This window comes from Cornus florida, unplaced genomic scaffold (genome assembly GCF_030987335.1).
Source record: "Cornus florida cultivar Cherokee Brave unplaced genomic scaffold, ASM3098733v1 CherokeeBrave_3.0.0_Hap2_Chr11, whole genome shotgun sequence".
Taxonomy (NCBI): Eukaryota; Viridiplantae; Streptophyta; class Magnoliopsida; order Cornales; family Cornaceae; genus Cornus; species Cornus florida.
In genome coordinates, this window is record NW_026775581.1 from 67,415,670 (window position 1) to 67,439,876 (window position 24,207).

Here is a 24,207-nt window from a genome sequence, read left to right on the forward strand (position 1 = left end):
TCTACGATTTCCTAGCCGGCCTCACCCAGGGATTGATTAGATCAGAGTACAGGTTTTAGGGCATAATCCTCTTCCCAATCTTCGCGGTGCATATGCTTATGTTTGACGTGAGGAGCTCTTTCAAGTCACCATACTTAATCGTGTCTCACATGAGAGTTCAGCCTTGGCTAATGTGCAGACACCAACTGCACTGGTTACCTCTCGCTCGAGGAAACTTGAGAACAAAGAGTCTTTGTTTTGTATACACTGTAATAAGGCTGGACATATTCGAGCTTAAGAATCCCCATCTCTTAGAGGTTGCTAGGTCATTACTCTTTGAACGTTCCTAAAACTTTCTGGGGAGATGTTGTCCTTACTACAACATATCTCATTAATAGAATGCCTTCAAAAGTCCTTCAGTTTCAAACTCCTCTTCAGACATTATCCAAAACACACATTATTCCAACTCTTCTTCACATTCCACTCAAAGTGTTTGGCTGTGTTTATTATACTCATATCCACAAACAGCACCAGAGTAAGTTGGATCCGAGAGCACTCAAATTCTTGGGGTATTCTGCCACACAAAAGGGATACAAATGTTATCACCCTCCTTCAGCAAAGATGATTGTTTCCATGGACGTTACTTTTGTTGAAAATCAGGCTTACTATTTAGGGGGAGATTCAAATGCTTCTCTTTAAGGAGAGAATTTGGGAAATGAAGAAAAGTCTTGGGGGGTGTTGCCACTACTATTAACTAGCATATCATTGTCTATTGAAACTTCTGCATTGACTTGGAAGAAATCTGCTGAAAATTCTGCACTGACTTCAAAGAAATTCCTTGAGCCACACAGATTTGTATACTTAAGAAGGGAGAAGACACAGACAACTCAGCCACCTCTTGATCGACCCAATGACCAATTAAGCGCTCTAGTGACTGGTAATCCTGAGGTAGTTCCTTCCTCTAAACTCTTTATTGATACTTCTATTAATGAGTCAGCTCATTTACCTATAGATCAACTTGATCAACCACATGATGCTATTGAATTAGTTATTGAGAATCAGAAACATTGTCCCACTAGAGAAAGAAAACCTCCCTCCTGTTTTGTTTTTTCAGTTGTAAAATATCGCATCTCTCATTATGTATCTTCAGATCGTTTATCTTCACCTTATAAAATGTTTCCAAATCAGTTATCATCCATGCCAGTAAGCTCTTGACAACCCCAAGGGAAAAGCTACCATGATTGAAGAAATGGAAGTTTTACAGAAAAATTCTACATGGGAACTTGTTGAGCTACCAGAGGGAAAGAACACAGTTGGATGCAAACGGGTATTCGCAGTGAAGCATAAGACATATGGTTCAGTAAAGAGGTTCAAAGCAAGATTGGTAGCTAAAGGTTATACCCAAACCTATGGGATAGATTATGAAATCATTTGCATCGGTGGCAAAGATAAATACAACAAGGGTCCTCTTATCGTTAGTGCAAATTTAGAGTGGCCTCTTTAGCATAATGCATTTCTTCACGGAGATCTAGAAGAAGAAGTATACATGGACTTTCCTCCTGGCTTTGTTAATCCCTCTAAAAGAGGTAAGGTATGCAGATTGAGGAAATCCTTGTATGCAGTGTTGTTAAAGGCGCGCCTAGGCTCGAGGCGCAGGTCTAGCGCCTGTTCTCATCCTAGGCTCACTGATGTTTACTAGGCGCGCGCCTCGGTTGCGCGTCGTTCTATTTGTCTAGGTGCACTTAGGCGCGCCTTGCAGTTTTTTTTTTTTAATGATTGTTCTATCTCTTAAGCCAAAAATGGTACTTTTGGCAACTTAATAAACAAATAAGAAAGCCTAAGCATATCAGATAAGGATCTTTTATTCAAAAGAATAAACAAATAAGAAAGTCCAAGATCGAACATAGAAAGAGTGAGACTGTGAGAGCAACAATGAAGCCCTAGTGGCAGAGACGAATGACAAAGCCATGTCAGTTCTTTCTTCTTTTTCTCTCTCTTCTCTTCTCTTCTACTCCTCTCTTCTCATCTTTGTTTAGTTCTTTCTCTATGTCTAGTTCTCTTCTCTCTATCTTTTTTATTTTATTTTCATGGGCTCTATTTTTTTTTCCTTTTTCTTCTTTAACACTTTCTCTCTTTTCTCATCTACTTCTCTGTCTTCATCTACTTCTTTTGTCTCTGCCTCTTTTTTTTTTTGGCTCTATTTTGTTTTTTCCTTTTTTTGTTAACAGTTTTTTTTTTTTTTTAATAGATTTATTTCTTTTTGTACTCTGTTTTGCCTTTTAAGAAAACAAATTTGTGCTATGTTTTATGGTTCTTGAATGCTTATATAGTTGATGGATTTACTTTTTATATTTGATATTAATTTTTAGAATATTGATATGACTTGTGAGATATGAATGCTATTATGGTAGTTTAAAATTTCAATTGTGCGCCTCACTTCACTCAGGCGCGTGCCTTGCGTCTAGGCTCCAAAGGACCTCTAGTGCCTTGGTGTGCCTTGAGCCTTTAATAACACTACTTGTATGGACTCAATCAGTCACCTAGAACTTGGTTTGGCAAGTTTACTCAGGCCATGAAGAAATATGGATACTTCTACAGCTAGTCAGATCACACTTTCTTTCCCAAACATTCACTTCTTGGTAAGATTACTGCCTTGATCGTGTATATGGATGATATTGTGGTGACTGGTAGTGATGGTGAGGAAATGGGTAAGCTGAAAGCATATATGGCAAAAGAATTTGAGATCCTTGGGTCTTTACAATAGGTATTGAAGTTGCTAGGTTAAAGCAAGGGATCTTTGTTTCCCAACGAAAATAGGTCTTAGACTTATTCACTAAGACTGGAATGTTGGCTTGCAAACCTGTTGATACTCCGATTGAACAAAAACACAGGTTAAGTGAATGGACAAATGATACACCTATAGACAGGGAGAGATACCAAAGATTGGTTGGGAAGCTAATATATTTGGCACATACTCAACCAGACATAGCCTATGCGGTGAGTGTAGTAAGTCAGTTCATGCATGCTACATGCGAAACACATATGTAGGCAGTACACGTGATTCTCAGATATATAAAATTAGCTCGTGGGAAAGGTATGATATTCTCCAACCATGGTCATCTCGAAGTGGAAGGATATAGAGATGTTGATTGGGCAGGATGTGTAATAGATAAAAGATCAACTTTAGGATACCGCACCTTTGTGGGAGAAAATCTAGTCACATGGCATAGTAAGAAACAATCTGTTGTGGCCAGCTCCAGTGCTGAAGCAGAATTCTAAGCCGTGGCTCATGGTAAATACGAGGAGATGTGGTTGAAGGCTTTGTTAAAGGAGCTAGGCTTTAGTTCTAAGGATCCAATAAAGCTTTTCTGTGATAACAAAGTTGCCCTTAGCATTGCTCACAATCCAATTCAGCATGATCATACTAAACATGTTGAAGTGGATAGACACTTTATCAAGGAGAAGTTGGTAGGTGGATTAATTTGCACTCCGTTTGTGAAGACAGAACAATAGCTTGCAGATTTTTTGAGAAAGGGATGTCAAGTACAACTTTCAATTTGGCACTTGACAAGCTGGGCATTCGAGACATCTATGCTCCGGCTTGAGGGGGAGTGTTGGAAGATATATATTTTTTCCTCGATTTTAGGGATTTTATTGATTTCTGACCATTGTAAATTAGAACAAGATTGTGTAGGACAGATTGATTGCAATAAAATAGGATAGATTGATTGCTTTAAATTAGGAACAGATTTGTAGGAAGATTTTGATTCTTTTCCTTGTATAACTTTCCCTATTTCCTATATATACTTGTACAAGATGTTAATATATTAAGGAAAATATTTTATAGAGAGAAAATTGCTACACACACAGTGATGGTAACTATTACTGAAATTTGTTTGTAGTTTGTATCCCATAATCAATCTTGCTCTCGAACATGAGATTAATTAATTAATTAATTAATTAATTTTTTTTCTAAAAGGTAAATGGTTATCGTATATGTTGGAAATCATATCTATAGATTGACTAGATGATTGTGACAGATTTATTGGGTCTTCATTATAGGCTTATGTTTGCGCTTTTGTATAGAGATTTGATTTTTATTCACGATTTAATTTTTATTCTCTTTCTATATTTTTTAATTTTCCACTTGTATATAATGATAGTCAGGCTCTCAAATTGAGTACACCAAATTTACCAAATCACTTTTTTGTATCAGAGCCTCAAACCTACGTCTCTCCTCTCTCACTCTTTCACCACCTTTTTCCTTTTTCTCTCTCTATCTCGTCATAGCCCCTTCCCTTTTTCTTTTCATCTCAGACTCTCTTTCTTCTTCAGGCTGCTGTTGTGACATTCCTAAGGGGAGCCAATCTCCTATAAGTTCGACCCTGTACGTGTATTCCCTTAGTGTTTTCCATGCGCTAAGAGTCAGAAGAAGTGTTTGGAATTTTTTGGGGTTGCCAGGATATTCGGCAGCGTTTTCGGATCGGACCGCAGTGTCTACAGCTTTTTAGTTTGATCAAAATCAGGTTTATTCCTCCTTTATTTGAAACTATTGGTGATCTATTGAATTGTTCTATTTAATATTATGACTGATTCAAGTAATAATAAAGAAATTCTCTCTTTGATACAACACACACAAGCTCAAGGAGTTACTAGTGTGTTGTTGAATGGCCGTAATTTTGCAACCTGGTCTCGTTCCCTCCGCCTTTATGTTGGTGGAAAAGGCAAATCAGGGTAGCTTTTGGGTACTGAAAAGATGCTAGATATTAAAGATCCTAAATATGCTCAGTGGGATATAGACAACTGCATCATTTTAGGATGAATGTTTAATTCTATGTAGGAACGAATTTATAATATATTCATATTTTATAACTTTGTTCTTGACTTGTGGATTGCTTTGAATCAAATGTATGCTCATTCTATGAATGATGCTCGTATTTTTGAGTTATACCAGGATATTGCTAAGGCCTCGCAGAAAGACTTGAATTTGTCTGTAGCTGATTACTTTAGGTATTTGAGATCTCGTTGGGAGGAACTCGCTCAATATGAGCCTCTGAGTGAATTTCCTCCTGAGCTAGCCTCTCTTCTTGTCAGACGTCTTGACCACCAGCAAACCTATCAATTTTTTATGGGATTACGCCCAAAATTTGAACCACTCAAGTCTCAGATCTTGAATGTATCACCAATGCTAACCCTATTGGAAGCCTTTGTTACTACTAATGGTGAAGAACGTAGGCACCATTTAATTTAACCCTTACTTGTTCCTCTACGACTGTCTGAGCCTGTTGAGGATATGGCTTTTACAGCCAACTCTGGATCACGTACGAATGGAGGTCAGATTATTTGTCACCATTGTGGAGGGGTTGGACATGTTAAGGCTCACTGCTTCAAACTTCATCCTGAACTGAAGTAGAAATTTGCTAGGAACCGTTCATCTAGAACTAGTTCTTCTCGTACTACTGCTATTGCAGAGACTCCTGCTGCTACCGGTGGACCTACTGTATTTCCTGGACTGAGTCAGCTTTAGTCCCAAATTGGGCAGATCTAGGACCAGCTTGGCTCCCTTGCTTCTAGAGTTGGTGCTCCTCTGGCTGCTCCCACTGCCACTATTGTTACAGGTACTCCTACTGCATTTCATGTTAAGGCCAAGCAGCCTACTTGGATTCTGGATTCTAGGCCAATGATCGCATGACTGGTGAGTTATCAGATTTTTCTTCCAATGTCATACATGTTACCCAATCTATGTGTCCTGCGGATGGCTCTACATCTTACATTCATTTTAAAGGTGATGTTTGTCTGTCTCCTGATATTACTTTTTCATTTGTCCTTCATATACCTAAACTTGCCTTTAACCTTTTATCTGTTAGTCGGCTTGCAAAAAACCTCCAACGTGCAGTTATATTCTTACCAGATCATTGTCTTTTGCAAGACCTTCGATCGAAGAGGATTTTTGACAGGGGTTATGAGCGTGATGGGCTTTACTACTTTAGGGAACCATTAGGAACGGGTTTTCAATCTTCTGTCCTACTTGTTTCTAGTGCTTATGATGTTTCTTTTCGCACTTTTAGTCTATGACATGCCCGTTTGGGCATCTAAACTTTCAGTATCTATGTTTGTTGTTTCCTTCATTAAATAAAGTATGTAAGGACCAAAAGTTTCAATGTGAAGTTTGTGAGCTTTCTTAACATACTAGAACTAGCTATATTTCTCATATGAGTAGTGCTCCTAGTATGTTTGATCTTATCCACTCTGATGTTTGGGGGCCTTCCCCAGTCACTATTTTCTTTGGGCATCGATATTATGTGACATTTATTGATGATTATGCTCGTTGTACTTGGGTTTATTTGTTGAAAAAGAAATCTGAAGTGCTTCTTTTATTTACCCAGTTTCTTCAAATGATCAAAACCCAGTATAACACTGTTGTCCATAATATTCATTCTGATAATGGGCATGAATATGTTTCGAATGAGTTCTGAACTGAACTTAAAAAAAGGTGATTTGACATCAACTCACTTGCCCCTACACTCCTAAACAAAATGGCGCGGTTAAACGCAAAAACTGTCATCTTATGTCTGTGGTCCGATGTCTTTTGAGTGGTATGCGTGTGCCTAAATTCTATTGGCATATGGCTATTTTTACAACTGCTTTTCTGATTAATCGTAATCCCAGTCGAGTTTTGGATGGTAAGGCCCCACTTCAGATTCTCCAGCTTGATTATACCTTGTTTCACCTTCTGCCTCGTGTTTTCGGCTGTACTTGTTTTGATCATAGCCGCAGTCCTCGTCATAAACTTAATGATAAATCTATTGGGTGTATTTTCTTGGGGTATTCTGCTATGTCAAAGGGCTATCGTTATGATCCTGTGGCCAAACATATGTACCATTCTGTTAATGTGACATTTCATGAAACTATTCATTTTATAGTATTAATTCTGTGGTACAAGATTCTCTCTCTTATGGTCTGGAGAAGGAGACCTCTCCTATTGCCTATCTTGTTCTTATATTTGAAGATCACGATGTCCTGGAATCTCCTTCTCCACTTATGTGGGGGGTCCCCTCCGCCTTTGCAAGTCTACTCTCGTTGCCATCGCACTCAACCTCCCTTGCCAGAATCATCTTTCGAACCGGGTCCAAGTAACTCTCCTTCTCCAGTGGCTCCTACCATTCACGAGCATACATCCTATTATCCTACCCGTGTTCGTCACCCTCTTAATTGGTATGGTTTCTCTAGTAGCACTAACCACCCTATTTCCCAGTATGTCTCCTATGATGGTCTTTCGGGTGCATATATGTCCTTCCTGGGCAAGATTGGGTCCGTTTCTATTCCTCGATCAGTGTTAGAGGCCCTCCAGGATCCCAATTGGGTGTCTGCTATGATAACAGAAATTGATGCTTTAGAGCGTAAAAATATATGGGAACTTGTTGCTTTACCTGCTGGGGAGAAAACGGTTGGCTTCAAATGGGTCTTTAATGTGAAGTAAGTAGTTGATGGTTCTATTGATCAGTATAAGGCTCAGTTGGTGGCGAAATGCTTCACTCAGATTCCGGGCAAAAACTTTGGTGCTACCTTTGCTCCTGTAGCAAAGTTGACATCTTTGCGACTGCTTGTCTCCTTGACTGCTGCCCATTTTTGGTCTCTGCATCAGTTAGTTGTCAAGAATGCATTTCTTAATGGAGACTTACTTGAGACTACATATATGGATCCACCCCCTGCATTTCGGGCTGAGGGGGAGTATGCTGGGAAAGTATGTTAGTTGTAGATGTCTCTTTATGGTTTGAAGCAATCTCCAAGAACATGGTTTAGTCGTTTCAGTGACAATGTTCTATCCATGGGCTTTGTGCGCTGCCACTCAAACCATACTTGCTTTATTCGACGTCGCTATGTTGGTCGCTGCATCATGTTATTAGTATATGTAGATGATATCATTATCACAGGCGATGATGCTTCAGGGATTGCTCAGGCGAAACTTCATCTTCAAAAGTCCTTTGATGTGAAGGTTTTAGGTCCCCTTCGATATTTTCTTGGAATTGAGGTTACTAGATCCCGTCGTGGAGTTTCCTCATCTTAAAGGAAATATGTTTTGGATCTTCTTCAAGATACTAGCATACTTGGGTGTCGATCCGCTTCCACTCCTATGGACCCTAATCTCAACGTTTGGTAGGTCGGCTTATCTACTTGACTAACACAAGGCCCAATTTGACCTTTGCTGTTAGTGTGGTTAGTTAATTCATGCATGCCCCCTTGCTCAGCTCATATAGATGCAGTCTACCATATTTTGAGGTATCTTAAGTCGTGCCCTGGCTTTGGTCTGTTCTATGCCTTAGGATATCAGTCCAAACTCTCATGCTTTACTAATGTAGACTATTCTGGATGTAAGACAAATATACGGTCTACCTTTGTCTTCTGTACTTTCTATGGTGATCATCTTATATCATGGAAGAGTAAGAAGCAAGCTGTTGTCTCCAGATCTTCTGCTGAAGCTGAGTACCGAGCTATGGCTCAAGGTACTTGTGAGCTCCTTTGGCTTCAATCAATTTTGGGAGAGTTGGGTCTTATAGAGAAAGGTTCTTCAAGGTTGTTTTGTGACAATAAATCAGCCATTACGCTTGCTTCTGATTCTGTGTTACATGAAAGGTAGAAACATATTGAGGTAGACATTCACTTCATTCGAGTGAAGGTTCGATCAGGTATCATTAATCCTATTTTTGTTCCCTTTTCAGAACAGACTGCAGATGTGTTCACAAAGTCGGTTAGGCCTTCTCTTCTTCAGTCTTCCATAGTCAAGCTTGGCTTGGTCAACATACTTGCTCCAGCTTGAGGGGAAGTGTTGGAAATCATATCTATAGATTGACTCAATGATTGTGGCAGATTTATTGGGTCTTCATTATAGGCTTATGTTTAGGCTTTTGTTTAGGGATTTGATTTTTATTTTCTTTCTATATTTGTAATTTTCACTTGTATATAAAGATAGTCAGGCTCTCAAATTGAGTACGCCAATTTTACCAAATCACTTTTGTATATAAGTATACTGTGAAAGCCCAATAAATGGGTTGAAAAACAAAATCGAACGCTAACAAGCCAAGAACTAAAAAACCCCAAGCCTGAAACCCAATTCAAACCCAAAGGAAGCCCCAAACAACCGATATGACCGACAACTCATTCTGGTGGATGCAGCAACGCGAGCCAAAAGAACTCTTGTTGTTGCCAGGGGCTTATTTGTTATTACTTATATAATGTTGGGTGCTTATGTGTAATTTCTGAAACTTGTTAGTATAAATAAAATGTGGTGGAAGGATGAAAGTATTCTTTCATTCTTTCTCACTTTCCCCATCTCTCTCTCTTTTTCTCTGCTCTTTCTTCTCTTCTTCTTCATCTTCTTCTACTTTACTATTATTTTGATTCTCTCTTAAAGTCAGCACAGTATCAGAGCATGGTTTGTAAAGCTCCAGGGTGTGTAGTTGAAACCCTAAGAAAAATTCGTGTAAACCCTAGTGTGGGGTTTTAAAGAAATTTCAAGATGGGATTTGTTTGCAAGGAAGTAGTGTTTGGGTGTCAAGGGTTTTGGACTTGTTTTTAATCGATTGCAGTCTCGATTAGGGTTTTTTTCTTGTTTGCGTGGTTCTGCAACAACTGCTTTTTCTTCGTCGTTCGCAATTCTGGTATGGTCTACTTTGTTGCTTTCTAGGGTTTGTGTGGTGACTGTGTGGTTGCTTTTTTATGCACCTTAAAAGACGATAATCTCTCTAGTTGCAATTGCTTGTGTGTTAGAGAGGTGGTTCTCTACCTATGTTGTTGTTTTGTTTATGAGTAGTGTATACCCAAAAACTGTTTAATTAAATGTCTGGCTCAAAGGTGACTTCAAAAGAAACTGGTCTTCTCCAAGGGTGACTCCAATGTTGGGAGGTAGTAGTGATCACCATCCAAGCCTTCGTATTACGACTGTTAGGGTGGATAAGACAAACTATATGGAGTGAGTTCAATCTGCTCGTATGCATATCACTAGTCGTAGGATGATTGATCATATCGAAGGGACTGTCATGTATCCCTCCAAGAGTCATTCTGAATTCAAAGAGTGGAGTACAAATAATGCACTAGTTATGACGTGGTTGTTGCAGTTAATGCAGCTACAGATGAGCAATGGGTTTCTATTTGTGAAAACAGCTAAAGAGTTATGGAAGGATATGGAAGAGATGTATTCCTCAGTTGGTAATTTTGCAAAACTGTACGAGCTCCAACAAGATATTTTGAGATTCAAGCAGGAAGACCAAACTCTTGCTACATATTATCACACTCTAAGTGGTAAATGGGAAGAGTTAGATCACTACCAAGATTACATACATGTGTGTGCAGCTGATGTTAAAGCATTTCGGGCTATGGTAGAAAGGAATCGAATCTATGAGTTCTTGGGTGGTCTGCATCTGAAATAGGACTATGGCAGGGTACAAGTGTTGGGCAGGTATCCAGCTCCTACTTTTGTTAGAGATGTGTTTTCGTATCTTTAGACTGAGGAGAGTAGAATGAAGGTTATCTCTGCACCTGTATACAACAATAGAACAAACCCAACCCTCCAAAAGGAGGGAAACAGGATGATAAGAGCAAGTTGAGGTGTGATCACTGTGGGCGTACACGCTACACTAAGGAAACATGCTGGAATCTACACGGTTGCCGTACTCCAGCTCCTGCTCATGCGAACGCTAGGCCAAGGCCTAGTCCATTTAGGGGGTTATCTACGGCACATGTTGCAACACATGTGACTACTAATATTAGTCATGCCTTCTCAGGGCCATCGAATACTTTGTCCGACGTTGAAGTTGATGCTCTTCGACATCTGCTAGCCCAAAATACCTCCACTTCCACCTCTAACTTTGCTCAAACATGTACCTCTTATTCGGCACATCAGGTTTCCACATTATCGCATGATTGGTATGGCATCTGATTTCTCTTCGTACAGTTTATGTTCTGCTAAGGATAAGGTTAGAGTGGTTGATGGCACCTTCTCCTCCATTGTGGGGAAGGGAACTGTTTTGGCCTCTCCTAATCTTACCTTATCCTCCGTTCTTCATGTCCCAAAGTTTACCAATAACCTTCTTTTTGTCAGTCACATCACAAAAGGCTTGAATTGCAGTGTAACCTTTTTTCATCTCACTGCGTGTTTCAAGACTTGGACACGGGGAAGACGATTGGGAGTGAACGTGAGAGCAATGGCTTGTATTTGTTGAACGCAAGGCCAACTTTTTATTCTGTTACAAATCAATCTAGTGCTAAGAATAGTACTGTCAATCTGTTAATGCGATGGCATAATAAACTCGGTCATTTATCTATTCCTGTTTTGAAGCATGTGCTTCTCTAGTTTGCTTCTATTAAATTTTTTGAGTTAAATTGTGAAACATGTGTTCTTGCCAAACAACGTTGTGTTTCTTATCCTACTAGTATTAATGAAAGTACAACTCCTTTGCACCTCGTTCATTCTGATGTGTGGGGTCCTGAATCTACTACTTCTTTACTTGGTTTTCACTACTTTGTTGTGTTTGTTGATGACTTTAGTCGTTATACTTGGGCTCATTCCATTTTCAAAACCTTTCATAAGATGATATGTACTCAGTTTGGTTGACCCCTAAAAATCCTTCTATCTGATAATGTACGAGTGTTTGTGTATGGTGGTCTTAACCCCTTTTTTGGCTGACAACGGGATTGTCCATCAAACCTCCTGTGCCAATACAACACAACAGAATGGGTGTAGCTGAAAGAAAACATCGTCTTATTACGGAGGCAACCCGTTCTCTTCTAATTGGGATGGGAGTGCCTAAAAGTTATTGGGCTGATGCAACCTTAACCGCTACATACCTTATCAATCACATGTCTTATAGGGTTCTCGGCTATCAATCCCCCTTCTTTGTCTTACACCGTCACATTGCCTTGTTTACTATCCCTTATAAAGTGTTTGGTTGTGTTTGTTATGTTCACATTCATCATCGCAAGGACAAAATGGACCCTAAGGCAATCTGGTGTCTTTCTTGGATACTCCGTCGCTTAGAAAAGGTATCGGTGTTATAAACTTACCACTCGTCTTCGGTTTTCCTCTATGGATATTACATTGTTCGAATCTGTTCCTTTTTTTTTTCCACTGCTCGGGATTCTCTACAGGGGGAGACTATTATTTGTGTAGAGAATCCGTCTTCCATTCAGGGGGAGCTTCTCACTGAGGTGCCTATGTCTACTCCTCCTAGCACTAATGATTTGTAGCAGGAAACGCAACCAAACCAATTGTTTAACTAGGAGGGCAAAACAAGTCATTGACTCACCCTAGGACCAAGAAGTCTACCTCAATCTACGTAATCCCTCTGTTGACATTAATATTCCTGAATCTTTTCCTATTAGTATTCCTGTTGATCTTAATGTCCCAATTGCCTATCGTAAGGGTGTTCGTAGTTGTACAAAACATCCCATATCTCAGCTTGTATCCTATGACGCCTTATCTCCAACATATTGTGCTTTCACTTCGTATATCTCATCTGTTTTTGTTCCTTCTAGTGTTTCAAATGCTATCAGTCAAACTCCATGGAAGGAAGCAATGCTTGAGGAAATTAAGGCTCTTAAGAAGAATGGTAATTGGGATATTGTTTCATTGCCTAGGGGTAAAAAACCAATAGGTTGCCAATGGGTCTACACAATAAAGTATCATGTAGACGGAACAATTAAGAGATATAAAGCCCTGTTATATGCAAAAGGCTTCACTCAAACCTATGGGATTGATTATCTGGAATCATTTGCTTCAGTTGTCAAGATGAAATCTAGATGTGTCCTCCTTTCTTTAGCAGCTAATTTGAATTGGCTTTTACATCAGCTGGATGTAAGGAATGTTTTCACCAGGGTTTAAGCTTGTCAATGGTCAGAATTTAGTGTGTAAGCTAAATAAAGCCTTATATGGGTTAAAGCAGCCATTGCGTGCTTGGTTTGAGAGGTTTAGCACTGCTATGAAAAGAGTAGGGTATACGCAGAGTCAGGCAGATCATACTCTCTTCATAAAAAAGCACTAGGGATGCACCATTGGCTTTATTGTATATGTTTATGCTATTGTTATCACTGGAAATGATCCAGAAGAGATTCATAGAATGAAGTCATTCTTGAGGACATATTTCTAGGTTAAAGATCTCAAGATCATTGAGATCCTTTCTGGGCATCAAGGTGTGTAGATCTAAAAAAGGGTGTTCATTTCTCAATGTAAGTATGTGTTAGATTTGTTGGCTGAAACCGATAGGCTTGGAGCTAGACCTATTGATATTCCCACTGAGTATAACCGTAGGCTTAATGATGTGGGAAGATTTCAGTGATTGGTTGGGAGACTGATTTACCTATCTCTCACGCGCCCGAATATTGCCTACATTGTTAGTGTGATTAGTCAGTTTATGCATGCCCCACATACACCTAATCTTGAGGCAACTCATCATGTTCTCCGCTACCTTAAAGGGTTCAACGGGTGGGGATATTATTTAGCCGTCATGGCCACTTGCGTGTTAAAGCCTATACAGATGTTGGTTGGGTAGGGGCATTAACAAATCAACGATCTATTTCAGGATATTGCCCATTTGTTAGAGGGAATTTTGTTTCATGGCGAAGCAAGAAACAGTTTGTTGTAGCTAAATCTAGTGCAAAGGCCGAGTTCAGATCCATAGCACGTGGAGGTTGTGAGTTGTTATGCCTACGAACTATGTTGGATGAGTTAGAGTAGAAATATAAAAAGAAGAGAAAGGAGAGAATTGCGTAAAGACTTGAATGAGATAATTACTCATTCACAGCTCTAGTATTTATAGATAAAAAGAGCACATGCTCCTATTACAAGAAAGGAAATTAAATCAAATCTAAATCAAATCATAGCATATTCTATAGCATAATCAAATCTCTGCTAGTACGGTAAGTCATTCCATAAATTGTGGCTATCATATCTGCTAACAGTTAGGTTATCGTGTTCACAAGTCAATGAAATTGTATTGTACAAACAAGGTTGCTATTAGCATTACCCACAATCCAGTTCAACGTAACAGGACAAAGCACATTGAAGTTGATCGACACTTCATCAAGGAAAAGCTTTGTCTTAGGCTGATTTGCACTACATACGTCGACACACATGATCAGGTCGCTTGCTGATGTTTTGACTAAGGATGTGAACAAGACTTACTTGCAAAATCTGTTAGTCAAGCTGAGCATGACAGATATCTTTGCACCAGCTTGAGGGGGAGTATTGTCAGGGGCTTATTTGTTATTACTTATATAATGTTGGGTGATTTTGTGTAATTTCTGAAACTTGTTAGTATAAATAGAATGTGGTGGAAGGATGAAAGGATTCTTTCATTCTTTCTTTCTTTCCACATCTCTCTCTTTTTCTCTCCTCTTTCTTCTCCTCTTCTTCATCTTCTTCTACTTTACTATTATTTTGATTATCTCTTAAAGTCAACACTGCCAGAAATTCAATTAGGTGGTCTTGGCGGGGGGACTGATTACAGACTCTGGAAGAATGCTGTGCCTAGAGACCATGGAATCACAGGAAAAGCAGTTCAGAAGAGCCAAACTCAAACTTTTTCAACTTGAGATCAATTTGTTTATCTAATTCAGCTACTAAGACGAGCTCAAACTTTTTCAATCATGGGCGAACCAAGCTCGAACACTAGTGTAGAAGCTCGAGTTAAGCTTGAACATACCCCTACTGGCTCATTTACATCCCTAGGCTGTATAGCTTAGGTGGTATATTGGTGTCCCTTGGTCCTTACAAAAGATGTCTTCCCCCTCACCCACCCCCCTCTTCCACGTTGTGTAAGCATGCCATTGGACCAAATCCAAAAATCTAATAAACTAAACACTTGGATTTTGGTTTTGCACCCAGAGGAACATTTTAAAAGGACCTTGTGGTGGAAAGGAGAACAGTTAGAATTTCAGAGCATAAGGTTCGGCTCACACAGTCTGTCTTTTTTATAAGATCCAGGAAAGGAAAAATAAGTTCCTTTAGGGTTCGGAAAATTTGGAATCCTAACCGAATAGAATAATTTGGTCCACATTTTGAGTTGACTTACTGGGTTTCTTCCCCGAATTTGATTACGTTTACATATCACCGACAGCCAACATTAATCAAATCACTTCTTGCACTTCTACTTCCGAAAAATAAGAGCATGAAATTTAATTAAGGAATGTGATGCCAAACCACCATAGTAAAACACAGTGAGTAAAATTAGTCACCAGTATTAAACGATTCTTGTGGTAGACATTGAAGCCATGTAAATTGACTTCTGGAGCTTCCTTCAGGAACCCTATTGTTGTTAGAACCGTACCCTGCATTTTAAAACCAAAAATCAGCTATGTGAATGATGACATCGAGCAAAATGCAAAGCTATGGATATAATTAACATCAAGGGGCCACATACAAAGCCAAATATGCACACGCACAAGGTTAGTCAGCATCGAGTGACACGTGAAGGATAAAAAAATATGTTTACACACGCACACAGAGTGCCGTCACACAGAAAGCATGTCCCATAAAACTAGTCCTAACCCAGACAGCACTTGGACTACTCATAAGTTTTATTATTTTATCCTTCCCTGAAAAAAACCTTAATATCTATCAACTTTTTATAACTTTCAAAATACCTATTATATTTTTTTCCTTCATAATGTATAGAGTGAGTGTGACAAAAATGCGAATATTGGGATGGATGTACGGCAAGACAAGAAAATATAGAATTAGAAATGAACATATACATGAGATAATTGAATTCAGACACATGTTTAAAACAAGAAAACAATGATCAAACTTCCGGACAACATCTGCGTGCGGAAGGATAATGTGAGTAATATAAAGTTTACCATCAAAACAACTCTCATTTAAAAGTGTGTGCTGCTCTAGATGTCAGTATAGATCAGACAAGTTAATATCATTAAAAATAAATAAATTGTCGAAAAGAGTTGACAATTCACATGAAATGCAAGGATGACAGTGGAATCGTAATTTCAAAAACTAAAATGGTTTCCAGTAAAAATAAAGTTCATGTCCAACCAAAATACGAGTTTGCTGTAATCAACTACAACCTCCACACATCCACCACTTTGAGGTTTATACTCGATGATTTGTGGAAATTTGAGATCACTGGCAATATTATGACACTCAACAACTCGCCCACGCAATACCATCCGGAAACTTTCAGGTATTCGCAAATACAAGATGGACAAGTATGCCTGTGGATTGTAGCAGAACAAAATTTAGCAAGTGTTTACTTAATATATAAGTATAAATTCTAAAACTTATACTTACCCGGAGAGAAAAACGATGTCGATTAGCAAGGTGCTGTTCACTTACAGCCGTAAATTTACATCTGTCAATAGTTTTGGCATCATGTCTTATACGAATATCCTGCAACCGTCGTGTCACAAGAAGCTACCTAATGGGAAATGATTGCAGAATGTATTTCAAGAAGAAAAATGAACAGAAAGGGAATGAACCTAACCTCCGTATCTGAGTCAAAATCTAACTCAATAGCACCCTCATCATTTAGCCATAAATTGTAGATGATGATCTTCGTGCCACTGTACCCAATGTCATCAAACTGCCCACCAAATTGACAAACCAGTGAAATAAAGCAAAGTATTACCCGAAACTACTCATAGACACAACACACATTCCACTGTGTTGTTTTCCTTCTAATTCACTGCTATTCAATTTCATCATCACTTTTTAGCATCTATTATGTAATTGCTTCACTGTTTGTCTGGTGAACCCCGTTTTCTTTATCTTTGTAACAAGGGCATTTCTCACCCCTGACCAGAATCACAACCAAATCATCTTCGATCCAGCCACAAGGCAACCAGTTGGTTTATCCAGTCATCAAAATCGACCAAGATCTGAGCCATATATATTGCATAATGATATATTAATACTCTACCCTTTCCTTTTAGCATTGATAATTAAGTACACTCACGAAGCGATGCATTGAAGTCTGAAGTACAATACAGGGTATATTCAATCTATAAGCAGTGAGTTTCTGTTTTAAGGCTTTCCAACCATGTAATACACACAAAACAGTCATTTAGCACAGATAATGCAACGTATAATCAGACATAAATTCAACTTCTGTCAGTTTTCAGGACGCTAATGTTTCAGACAATAGTGTTCAAACAATTAACAGAAAAAGTAATATATCAGTGTTATGAGGAGCCAATATAAGCTACCCTTATAGCCATTACAATAAAAGGAAACAGGATGAGATGAAAGCACTGAGGTGGGTTTCCTATGACACGTCCAGGGTGTTCCATGCCCTCAGACCAACAAATCAAAGAGTAGAGTTGTACTGTAATGTGTTACTAAAAGATCAATTGGTAACATGAAACAGAAACTAATTTGATTGTAACCAAAATAAACCTCATAAATATTAGCAAAATTGATAATCTGAAAGGGCAACAAAAGACATCATGGAAAAGACAGTCAAAAATAGAAAATCACAGAAAACAAAACCGTGACCGCTTACTTGCTTCAGAAGCTCTACTTCAGTTGAATATGGAGACCACTGCAACAGCATGGAAAGATTAGACGTAAAATGTTCTTTACCATATCGATGTAAGGTATCCATTGTGCCGGTCAATGTGTTGAACTCATAATCTACCTGCAATATACACGAGATACCGAGAAATTAAACTATATATGAAAAATAAGATGAATTTCAATTTAAATTATCAAGAAAAAACCAGAAGTTCAGAACATCACGAGAAAAAAAACAATAAGTGAGAACAGTGTACAAAACAGAAAACCACAACATAATGGCAGGGGTTTTACAACCTAAGGTTCACCCGGCCTCAACAAAGTAATATGGGGTCAAACATAATTATAAGCTTTTGGACGGATTGTCAAAATATAGGCCACAACTGGAAAATGTTGTCATGTGCAGCAATTAAATCAAAATGTCCAATTTGATCGTGGACAATTGGAAGGAGCCAAAAGGTCATATATGGCATGCGCACTGAGGAATGCATGCTCATACAGTCCAGTGGAAAATTGGAATTGCTATATTAAAAACTAAATGACATTTGCCAATTACTGCTATACATTTCCAAACATCTAAGTCATAAACTGACACAGCTTGTGCTGTTGGAGCAAATTAGCGTTAACATAAACAAAATAATCAATGGAAATATACACACCCAAAAAAAATAGCAGAACAGGAAAATGTGCACTCACCATAGGAACTACAATTCTGTCATGGCCTGTTTGTGTCAAAAATGTGTAAGATAAAAGACCGATGCTTTGAGTCAATTTCCTGTTTATGAGATAATATATAAGGACATGTAATATTTAAATGGAAAACGATATGACAAGGTAAAGTAATTTATTAGGACAAAGAAAATAGGATTCACTTTATCTATGCATAAAAATCAGTTTCAATCAGAATGTTTTTTTACAGGAACTGTTGAAAAGTTTTGAAGGATCAAGTTAGAAAAGAACGAAAAAAGAAAAAAAGAAAAAAGGAAAAAAATATTAATAATAAGGACACAAATTAATCAAATATAAAAAGGAAATCATCGTAGCATTCATGCTAACCCATTTCACAACTCATGAAACATATCAAATATAAAAAGCCATGATACACTCAGTTGTTTTCTCTAAAAGAATCAGATCTAAGAAAAGATAACGCCTATAATATAAAGCAACCTTTCTTAAACGATTTGTTGTACACGCTCTTCAAAAGAATGAATAGGAGCCATAAAGCATATTTTTCTTGAGACATAAGATCCAGAGAAGTTCCAAATTCTCCAGAGTTCAACAAAGGTTCCAATATTTAAGAGTTACACTTTACTATCAGTGGGTATCTTCATGAATCAGCGAGGTGGTGTCATCTCCACATGTCTGCAAGGTGGCAGTCCACATGATACTTTTTTTTTTTTTTAAAGTGGCAGTCATCGTGATACTTTCTGATGCAATGAGCCACATGGCGCCCGTACAACAATCAGCATGTCACTCTGCCAACTCGTCATGTGGCACTCTCCAAATAGACAATTCTATATTCTTCAGTTGGCACCTGGACATACTTAAAATCATGACAAGTGTCACATCTCCTTACCTAGAACTCTTGTTTTGATAAACAGGCAAGAGCATGGTCTATCTTAGCCATTACACACTCACCGGCCATGCGAATGGATATCCAGGACAGGCTTGGAGAACGCATTTTTACCAATTCATCTTGTGGTCAATTCTATATTCTTCAGTTGACACCATAATGCTCGATGCATATCAGACCTTTAATAGATTCACGTGTTTCCTAGACCTCCAAAATTGACAAACAGGCCAGAGCAAGGTCTATCTCAGGCATCACACACTCAACAACCATGCAGACGGCTATCCAAGACTGGCTTGCACAATGCACTCTTTGGCTGCATGATGGTGTATCTATATATATACATATACGGTTCGACTGTGCACCCACTGACAGCACAGTTAACTTCTCCAAAGGATCCTGATCATCTTTATCTATCCATCAAAACTTACATCAGTGCCCCCAACACCTTGCAACTGCTTGGTTTAGGAACAGTGCTAAGTAACTCCTCAAGTTCAGTACATGAAATCAACTTGGGGTAGTTCCATAGTACACTAAGGATCCTTGGAATTGTAGTTTGGAGGTTAAAATCTGGGGGCCATCAAGGTGAGTCCCTATCACACCCTACACCTCAGCCTGTCTTAAAAGAGAGAAAAAGACAGCATGACTTCAAAGAACATCCCCTCATGAAGCAAGTTTCCCAAAGGACCACATCTTGCACATGCAAAATCTTTCCTCCATGTGTACCTTTTCCTATAAATAAGGTGGGACACAGTTTTTATTTATTTATTTATTTATTTATTTTTTTTTTTTGATAAGTAAAATGTATTAGAAAGCGTTCAAAAGGGGAACGCATCCCAAGCTATACAAAAAACAAAAAGCAAAACGTAACCTATGAACTCAAAGAGCCCAAGAGATCCACAATATCCTCAAGAGAAGAATAATCTATTCCCCAACCCCAACAAAAAAGAGTACAAATAATAGAAAATTTCAGCACCCCAATAGAGGACTCCATCTCATCAAAAGATCTTTTATTCTGCTCGTTCCAAAGGCTCCACCAAACGCAAAAAGGGGTCACCCTCCAGAAGTTACGCACCTAAGCCCCCACCCATTGACCCCTCCATAAATCCAATAACTCTCGAGAAGTCCGAGGCATGACCCAATGAATACCAAACAAGCCAAAAATGAGGCTCCAACAGTCATGAGCCACAGGACAATGCAACAGAAGGTGATCAACTGACTCTCCATTAAGCTTACAAAGACAGCACCGATTAACAATGATATGTCTTCGCTTCCTCAAGTTGTCCAAAGTCAATATCTTACTCCAAGCTACAGTCCACACAAAAAAGGCCACCCTAAGAGGCACCTTAGATAACCACGCCGTCTTCCACGGGAAGGTGGTACCATGAAAACCAGAGAGGCACACAAAAAAGGACCTAACCTGGAACATCCCCTGTGTAGAAGCCACCCAAATCAGGGAATCAACACCAGTGCCTTCCACCTCTTGTCTGTACAGGAGAGCCAACAAACCAGTGACATCATCCAACTCCCAATCCTAAAAAGAACGCTGGAATCGCACATCCCAAGACAACCTCTCGCTATTAAGGCAATAGTAGTCAGCAACCATAGCATGTTTGTCAACAGCAATCCTGAACAGCCTGGGGAACAAAAAAGCCAATGGCCTATCCTCGCACCAGGAGTCCTCCCAAAACCGGACATTCCTTCCATTTCGAACTCTGAATCTAATATGTTTGGAGAATTCATCCCACCCCTTTCAAATGGCCTCCACACCCATACTCCACTAGCAGACCTGATTGGCCTAGCTGACCATCCCCCTCTCTCCTCCCCAAAGCGACACGAAATAACCCTTCTCCATAATCTATGTCTTTCACTGCCGAATCTTCAAAGCAACTTGCCAAGAAGAGCACTGTTGAAAGGGGCCAACCTCCTAATCCTAAGACCTCCCAACTGAAAAGGTCTACACACCTGCTCCCATCTGACAAGATGATACTTAAACTCCTCTCCAGGACCCCTCTAAAGGAAGTTCCGTTGAAGCATCTCAAGTTGTCCAACAATAGAGGCTGGAATCCGAAAAAGCGAGAGAAAGTACGTTGGGAGGCTTGACAAAGTACTCTTCACTAACGTAACTTTACTGCCCTTGGAAAGATGTTGCTTTTTCCACCCAGCTAATCTTCTCTCGACCCGCTCAATCACCGGGTCCCAACTACCCACCCTCCTGGCCGAGTCCCCCAGCGGCAAACCCAAATACGAGATAGGGAAGCGTTGCGTCCCACACCCTAAAGTAACAGCCAGAGTGTCCACCTCCTGAACCTCCCCCACAGGAACAAGCACACTCTTACCCACGTTGACTTTCAAACCAGAGACAGCCTGAAAGCAAATCAAAACACATCTCAGATACCTCAATTGGGACACCTCTGCCTCACAAAAAATAATAGTATCATCCGCAAAAAGCAAGTGAGAGATCTCTATCTGCTGAACTAAGTCAGGGCCGATCTTGAAACCCCTAATAAAACCCAAGTCCACCACCCTTCTCATCAACCTACTACGGGCCTCCAAAACGATAATGAAAAGGAAAGGGGAAAGAGGGTCCCCCTGCCTCAGACCGCGAGAACTGTCGAAAAACCCAGCAAGGGACCCATTCACCATCACCGAAAATCTGACAGTGGAAACACATGAAACAATCCATTTCCTCCATCTCTCACCAAAACCCATCCTCTCCAACAGATAGAACAAGAAATTCCAGCAGACATGATCATAGGCTTTCTTAATATCCAGCTTACAAAGAATACCAGGAGACCCACTGCAAAGCCTAGCATCCACACACTCACTGGCAATAAGGGCGGAGTCCAGAATCTGTCTACCCCCAATGAAAGCAGCATTCTGAGACTCAGAAATGACTCCATCCAGAACCTCCCTCAATATAAACGCAAGGACTTTTGCAATAAGCTTGTAAATGCACCCAATCAAACTGATTGGTCTAAAATCCTTGATGTTAGAAGCACCACCCTTCTTAGGAATAAGGGCAATGAAAGATTCATTCAGTGATTTCTCAAACTGCCCTGTGGAATGCAACTCATGAAAGGTTCCCATAACCTCGTACCGAACCACCTCCCAGCTCTCCAACAAAAATCTCATAGTAAAACCGTCAGGGCCTGGAGCCTTATCGCCATTACAACTCTTTAAGGCCTTCAGCACCTCCTCCTCTGAAAAAGGACTCTCCAACCCATCCCTTTTCAAAGCAGAAATAGAATCAAAGTGAAGGCCATCCAGACGTGGCCTCCAACGAAGAGGCTCAGAATAAAGCCTTTGGTAGAAAGAGACAATACCGCTTCTCACCTCCTCCTCCGTAGATAAGACCGCACCATCCACACACATCCGCCCAATGTGATTACTCCTCCTATGAGCATTAGTGGTTCTATGAAAAAACTTGGTATTTTGGTCCCACTCTTTGAGCCACAAGGCCCGAGATTTCTGGCGCCATGAAATTTCCTCCAAAACTGCAATCTCTACACATTCTGCCTGACAAGTTACTCTCCTACTGCATTGAGAATCAGAAAGAACACCCTCCCCTTCCAATCTATCAATCTCAGCAATATCAACCAATGCCCTATTCTTCCTCCACTCCAAACTCCCAAAAACCTCCTTATTCCACCTTTTGAGATTATTTTTCAGAAGTCAAAGCTTTCTTGCAAGAATAAAGCTCGACGTACCCACCACCAAGTTCTCCCACCAAGAATGCACAGATTCCTGGAAATTATCCGCACACAGCCACATGTTCTCAAATCTGAAGGGAATGCTACGAGATCTCAAACCCCCACAGTCCAAAACCAAAGGAATATGGTCTAACGTCACCCTAGCCAACACAACCAGAACAACATCCGGGAACTTCTCCTCCCAGTCACCGGAAATCAAAAATCTATCAAGGCGAGAGAAATTTGGGGCTTCCCTTCCATTGGACCAAGTGAAAGAAGCTCCCTCAAGAGAAAGTTCAAGGAGCTAGTGGCCATCGATAAAATCAGAAGTGCATCATAGCCTGAGTCCACGGACCACCTGTAGATCTCTCCGCCGGGGATCTAACCACATTAAAATCACCTGCCACGCACCAAGGAAGAGACCACCTCCCCTTCACCCCACTCAACTCCTCCCACAACTCATCCCTCACACCATCATCAACCGGCCCATACACCCCAGAAAAGCCCCAAGTGAAGCCATCCTCCTCCATCACAAAGGCACAAGACAGAGAAAACCTCCCCCTACAAACATCCACCTTAGCCAACCATCATCTATCCCACATAAGAAGAACACCTCCTGAAGTCCCAATAGAATCCAGCGCCTCCCACTCAACAAACCGGTTACCCCACAAACTTTTCACTACACGATCAGTCATAGAATCAATCTTTGTTTCTTGAAGACACACCAAATGCACCCCCCATTTTGCTCACCGCCATCTTCACCACCTTTCGCTTGCCCGGATCATTTAGACCATGGACATTCCAAGATAAAAGGCGTAGTTTCATGAGGAACCAATCACCCCCATCACCCCCTTACCCCTCCCTCCTCCCTTAACACTACCCCACTCCTCACCCCCCCCCCCCCCCCCCCCCAAACCAATCGACCTATCATAATTCACATCAGTACACAGGTTCCTTAGCTCCCTTCCACGGAGTAGGGTTCTCCTTCTTCCTGCTCTTCCTTCTGGAAAATTGAATCATCTCCCCCTCTCTCCCCTTTGCCGTGGCCTGAAGAATTGCCAAGGCCTGATCACGATTGCCCTTGCAAGAAACACCCAACAAATCACTAGTGACCCCAATATTAGCCTTAACCTATTCCTTTCCAATGTCCTCACCTTCCTACCTACACACCTTGCTGCCCAATTCCTCTGGATGAACAACAGCCAAGGGGTCCACCACCCCCAAATTATCATGATCCTCCTCCCACAAAATCAGATCAAGAGAACTGCCCTGTTCCAACCTGATCCCATCTTCCACACCTCCAGTGGCCTCCATTGCCTCCTCGACATGTGACATCCAGTCCTCACCATAATCCAGTACACCATTCTGGATGAACGGATCCGGGTTGCAGTCAACAGTATGATCATCAGGCAAAAATCTGTGCTTCTGCAGCTCCTTCGCCAAAAGAG

At 40.2% G+C, this 24,207-nt stretch overlaps 1 protein-coding gene across 6 annotated transcripts in view; it reads right to left on the bottom strand.

Annotated features, from left to right (window-relative positions):
- Positions 1–24,207, bottom strand: part of LOC132285115 (protein MICRORCHIDIA 6-like) — a 61,994-nt gene that overhangs the window by 11,741 nt on the left and 26,046 nt on the right. For all 6 annotated transcript variants that reach the window (XM_059787275.1, XM_059787274.1, XM_059787280.1 and 3 more), the window contains 6 exons: positions 18,194–18,272; positions 17,487–17,621; positions 16,470–16,568; positions 16,277–16,375; positions 16,054–16,200; positions 15,208–15,300 (listed from right to left, as the gene is read on the bottom strand). In XM_059787275.1, the coding sequence (XP_059643258.1) occupies positions 15,208–15,300; positions 16,054–16,200; positions 16,277–16,375; positions 16,470–16,568; positions 17,487–17,621; positions 18,194–18,272 (652 nt within the window). The remainder of the gene's footprint in view (positions 1–15,207; positions 15,301–16,053; positions 16,201–16,276; positions 16,376–16,469; positions 16,569–17,486; positions 17,622–18,193; positions 18,273–24,207) is intronic.